Source organism: Copidosoma floridanum, unplaced genomic scaffold (assembly GCF_036245765.1).
Source record: "Copidosoma floridanum isolate Cflo_tuat_1 unplaced genomic scaffold, Cflo_Japanese_pri ptg000011l, whole genome shotgun sequence".
NCBI lineage: Eukaryota > Metazoa > Arthropoda > Insecta > Hymenoptera > Encyrtidae > Copidosoma > Copidosoma floridanum.
This window is the reverse complement of record NW_028321888.1, coordinates 12,721,627-12,727,626: the sequence shown is the minus strand read 5'-3', so window position 1 is coordinate 12,727,626 and position 6,000 is coordinate 12,721,627. Positions and strand designations below refer to the sequence as shown.

Sequence of the window (6,000 nt, the reverse complement as noted above, 5' to 3'; positions counted from 1 at the left end):
TTTGTGTGAGTGCGTGCGCATCGTAATATATAGATATACGAAATACACGCGAGGACCTCATGTGATGGTGAGCGCTCTCAGCGGAAGAATAGCCCCCATTACCCCATACCTATTACCAGTACTAGGCCAATAAAATTCAAAAAGTGGTTGGGCGAAATTGCTCACAAGTGATGTTACATGTTTTGTCGAGTGTCTGGATAATAAACGTCCACATGAAATACCTGCAATTTTAAAAGGTCGGATCTTTTTTTTACGTTTTTATGCAAAAAAAGACAGTTTTTCAGTATTTATAAAATAACTAAAAGCCTATCAACAATATATAGAAATTAAAATTTTTTTTTAGTAGGCGATACACAATCAGTTAATTTATGACCAGAAATATCAGAATCGGTCAGTATTTGTTGCTAATAAGGGGAATACAGTACCGAAAAAGTCAAAAATTTGATTGTTTTTTTTATTTCATTTATAATCATCCTGCAGTCTTGAAACTTGGTGAGGATATGTATTTTGTTGTCCTATAACCACTGTGATTTAAAAAAAAAAAATATTCCAAATTGTTAAAAAAAATGCATTTGTTAATTAAAAAGGTCTCAAATGTTGAAATTAATCTGATACAATTTCTGTTTTTCGCTGTTACGTCTAGTCTACAAATTTGTAACTGACTTAATTTTTTTTCCCTTTTTTCTTCAAAAAAATCGCGTTTTACAAAGTACAACTTTTTCGGCCGTTGTTTTTTGCGAATATCTTTAAACCAAATCATCACAGGGACAATAACATTACATATTCTTGTAGCTGATATTTTTCTACGAATTAAAAAAATAGATTGTTGTAAAATCTTAATAAGCCGAGATCATTTTTTAAATTGTTTATTACGCCTTTTGTTTAATAAGAAACATAAGCTTTTGAAGTTGACAGGGCAGCTAGTTACAGCCTTCAAACTTTATAATTTTGCAAACCAATTTGCATAATGTTACTTTCAAAATCGTCAAATTCAAATGTTTATGTATAAGTCACACTTTTCACGAGTCATTGAGATCCACCAAAATGTTTTCCTTAGCTATTTTTCGATCGAGCAACTTCAAATTCAATTGACGAAACAAAATGCTGTATCTAAGTCAATTTCCATCCGATTTTTATCATTTTTATTATGTATAGGGATGAAACGACGATCGATTAACTACTAACGTATGCACGTTGTTACCAATTTGTTTACAAATTTGTTATAAGCAGTTTATAAAAAACAAAAATTTTTTTTTGGCATTTTTTGTGAAAGAGGGTTCGGTTAGTCTATACCATTCGGTCATTTTTAATTCATCATTGCCTTGAGGCTTACACATGGTTATTTTGACTTTGATTTCGTGCACTGAGAAATACTTTTATACTCCTTATTGTACGTAAGTCTCATATGTATTCTAAAATACATATTAACCCATCGGATTTCCTCGATCTAACATGTATACTTATCAACTGTTCCTGGATGAGATTTTATTGTGAGAGCATCGTTGAGCATAAACTGGCGCTGTGGAAAAATACTCCTACGGTTGAGCGAGAAAATAATATCACTAGAATGCTTATCACATAAATATGTATACTTTATTCTTTTATGATGAATTTACATTGTTTAAAAAAAAAAAATAAAACAAAATTAATTTTGACAGTAGGGTTCTGTTTGTACCCTATCAAAAGTGAAGACGTCACAAAAAACGTCTTGGAAAGCGTTACCAAAGACAAGGTTAAGAACGTACCTATAGCTGTAGGTATTAGCGTCTCTCGTAGATGGTTATCTTACAAATTAAAATTTAACACTATGTACTGATAAGCCATTATATGATGATAACGTCAGAACAGGAGGGTTCAAATCGTTTTAATAGGGTACAGTTATTTATATACAGTTTACTTTTCGTAAGGTGGTACATATAGTTCTAAATTAAAAATTATCCACCAAAAACGAAATTGCTTTGACAACTCTTAATCAAATTTTAAAATGTTTATTTAATAATTATACTGACGATATTCATAGTAGCTAATACTAAAACAATGGTACGTTACACATCTAAGAAGCCAAAGTAAAAATGTTTTACACTTCACGTTTAATACAAGTGTGCGATATGAGACTTCTCTTCTTTTTTTTTTTTTTTGCTCTCGTAAAGGGCATTGCCATCTTTTAGACCCATTCGACCGAAAATGGTCCTCACATAGAGAACAAAAGTACTACTTTCGGTGGGGCTAGGTAAAAAATGGTCTTTTTTTTTAAACGTGGCTAATAATTGTAACGTAATTCAATATTTTGCAGATACAGTGGAATATGCCAAATTTCTATACCGTCACCATTTTGGGAGGCGCAAGGCAATGGCACTCTGTGCTTTTATTGTTTAGAAAGTACAAAGAAACAAAGAAATCAAATAAACTGAGATCGTGGGTTCTTATTCCTGTCATTCGTCATTCCCTCACGAGAAATCCATCATATATGCACTGTCAAGAATGACGTATAATACTGTAATTTGTTTTCGAGATCCACGCCGAGTTATGCCTAATGCCGGGTGACAGCATGTGCCGAACTATTTACGAATTCTGTAACAAAATTTATGTTATTGTTTCAACTATTGCGAGTCAAACATTCGTTAACTGTAATATACTTTTCAGCTAATGATTAATTAACAACACTATGTTTCGCAAACCTCTAAGATAGTTGTCCAGCTCGATTTCACTGAAACAGCATCGCAAATCGATCGGTTTGACGCCTTGGAAGATCGTGAAAACGCTGGGTTTTAAGTTGTAAAATATGAGCGGTTGGCCCCTTCTTGCAAAATCTTCGATAAGACTTTTGATACCCTGTTGAAACGACTCATTTTTAAATAGTATCAAAATAAGTATAGACATGCAAAAATAAAAAAAGTAAGAAAATACAAAAACATCAATTTTTACTCTGTTCGCGAAAAATGAAGTTTAAAATGATACGATCGAGTAACATACGAGACCTTAACACGCACTCATATCAAATAATTTACAAACTACTGGTGTAATGTCAGTTAATGCAATTATTAATAATTTTTTTGCTCATTCCTTCGGAATTTCCCATGTTGACTCGAAAGCATTTTAAGCAGGGACCAACGTGCATCTGAAAATAGTTGAATCACCTGCAAGTTTGCTCGTAGCTGCAGCACAATGACAAACTATGATTCATGCACATGTACGCTGGCCTACGCTGACCAGGAATGAAAAACTAATATTATTTCATATACAAATAACTAGCGACATTTCAAAAACCAATAGATGCAAAATATTAACTGGGAACAGCTGCACTGAGATATAACATTAAATGTCAGAATAACTTAAAATTAATACGTACAGACTAAGATCAAAAAACGAAAATAATATTAAATGCTAAAATAACTTCAAATTAATACATATAGTTATAAGATATGAAAACAAACCCATACATGCTACACCTGCAGTAAGCAATAGGTACATATATAACATACAGAAGTGCTAACTACGATTCCCCAGGGCACCATGAGCCGACTTTTTCTCCAACGACAAGCAGTGAAAAACACATTGACAAAAATTCTACCAAAAAATTCTAAACTATTTTTGCAATATTATAATCAGTCAAAACTGCCCGTTAACCTAATTACGTTAACTCACGACGGGTGCAGTACTATTATTTTTATCATTACCCATACTATTACAACTATTATTATCATTATTTTAATAATAATTATTGTTATAAGTATTATTATTATTACCACTATAATTATAAATAATTATAGCAACGGTCACCGTTACTGCTGTTTAACTATTAATGCTAATTGATATGTACCGTAACACACCAACGATTTATTCATTCAAGCATTGAATCGAAATGTTAAGCGATTTTCACCGCTCTTTTTGCAACGAGTTTAGTTGAACAAACGACCGGTGTTTAGCATCAGTAAATATTAATAATATTCTGTGATAATGTTAAGGTTAAATTATATTGAGATTCTGTAAACTTCGTTGTAAAAGGGAAAGGAAGGGCATGAGTAAGTGAATCTCCTTCCCTTCTCTTAGCGCAAAGAGGAGAGTGAACCGGATGTGGGATGTGCCAATTTCTGAGTGGCTAAACTAGAGCAGCTCTGGCCAATTAGATTTTCAGCTATTGTCTTTTCTTCAAAATTTTCCCCCGGCAAGCTCTCCTGCGTCAATTTCGAGCCAGCGCGTGACCGAGGTCCACTACTCCCCATAAAAAGGCCCGGAGGCCCTGGGAAGGACTAGTTTTATTTTTCTCGAACGGTTGACTGGGTAGTTAGAGTCCACCTCTGCTATCATACGGTTTTCCACGAGCGTGGCTTAAATAATCTCGGTATCGGACCCCTCGCGCTGGTTCGCCGCGTGCAAAGTTATTTTTCCAAAAAGGAAATAAAAATCAAGTAAAAACCGGTACCCTCTAGACCACGGGATCGAATAACAAGCTGTTTTTCGTACGTATAATCCACGGCAATCGCCTCTACACTCGTGATGGTATTGGTGGCTTCTCGATCGCGAAACGGGACACCCACAGTGCAACGCTCCGAATATTCGTACCCCTTTTCGAGTATCCTACCGCGTACACCGCCCAATGTAAGCCCGAGTTATTAAGCGCAAGCTTAGACTCGAATAATTCGTCGTTCCACTCGCGCCAACGTAACACTGGGAAATGCAGTAGCTTATTTGGAAGTGACCTAGCACCAGCGAAACTTTTTGGATAATCGAATGGGTGAGGCGTACCTTAGCTGCGGTGAAATCGGCGGCTTGTATGTGAGTGGAATCAATGACTACGGGGACGGCAGTGCCCTGCTTCGAGCCCTGCTTGCTGATCATCGATCTGACGTATTCGACGCTCGGGAAGACCAGGCTACGGTCGGGCGTGATCTCCAGGTACTCGAGACCACCCAAGCTCTGATAATTTTTAATTTTTTTTTAATAGAATAAATTGTAAGTTTACAAAAGCTTCTTTTCATTTTTTTAAGTATTTTAACGGAAGAAACTACTCACTGTGGCTTTGCTGAATCTTATGGAAGGTCTGGCCGTGCCGTAGAGTATGAAAAGTAGATTTGTGACTATGCCGATGACGATGCCGAACTCCAGCCTTATGAATAAGCAGCTTAAGAACGTGACGCCAGCAGGAACTAAATCGATTTCTGAAAAGATTTTAAAAGAACTTTTGTATTTGCGACAATTTTTTCTACTTTAATGTTTATTGCGAAGGAAAGTCAGGCATGTTTAAAGAGTTTTTGTATTTGATTAATTGATTAAAAAGTAAAAAAAAGTAACTATTATTTTTGTAAAAAACCAACATGTTTCAAACTGCACAAATGTACAGTTTGTACGTCTGTCAATCATTTTGTTGTTCATTAACAGTAGTAACGAAGCTCTCGTGGTTTCTTAAAGTAATGCATAATTTTTGTTCGAAACAATTGCAAAACGTTGCCATTTTTGTAGGTGCATTCTCACCAGAAAAATTATAAAAAAACGTTGCCATTTTTGTAGGTGCATTCTCACCAGGAAAATTATTAAAAAACGTTGCCATTTTTGTAGACACATTCTCACCAGGAAAATTATAAAAGTATGTATGTATTTTAAAAATAACAAAATTTATCGTTAAAGAATGTGTGTCCCCTATTGCTGGATCACGTTAGCAAATCTGGATATGAAAATTGCGAACTGTGGTGTTTATTTTGTTTTTGGTAAATAGTAACAATATAATATTAAATAACATAATAAATTCGAACGTGGATCGGAATCCTGCACGACAGTAAAAAAAAAACGTTACAAACGATTTTTTGCACTTAATGGTTTGTGGAAAGCTAATTATTTGACAAAAAAGTGTTGAATATTCGAAATGAAAAGGCCAATTGGCCGAGTTTTATTGAGCCCCATCGGTCCAGTAGTTTTTGAGTAAGTTGCAAAAAACCGCCTTTTTGAAAATTTTTTCGAAAATATGTAACTTGCGTTCTATCGAATATTAGGACTTATAGTTGT

General features: G+C 34.7%; 1 protein-coding gene across 2 annotated transcripts in view; it reads right to left on the bottom strand.

Moving 5' to 3' along the window:
* Positions 1-1,571: 1,571 nt before the first annotated feature.
* Positions 1,572-6,000, bottom strand: part of LOC106644320 (sodium-independent sulfate anion transporter) — a 35,507-nt gene continuing 31,078 nt past the window's right edge. For both annotated transcript variants that reach the window (XM_014359768.2, XM_089590006.1), the window contains exons 8-11: positions 5,014-5,159; positions 4,747-4,917; positions 2,679-2,832; positions 1,572-2,571 (exon numbers count right to left, since the gene is read on the bottom strand). In XM_014359768.2, coding sequence (XP_014215254.2) covers positions 2,531-2,571; positions 2,679-2,832; positions 4,747-4,917; positions 5,014-5,159 — 512 coding nt within the window. In that variant the 3' untranslated portion in view covers positions 1,572-2,530. The remainder of the gene's footprint in view (positions 2,572-2,678; positions 2,833-4,746; positions 4,918-5,013; positions 5,160-6,000) is intronic.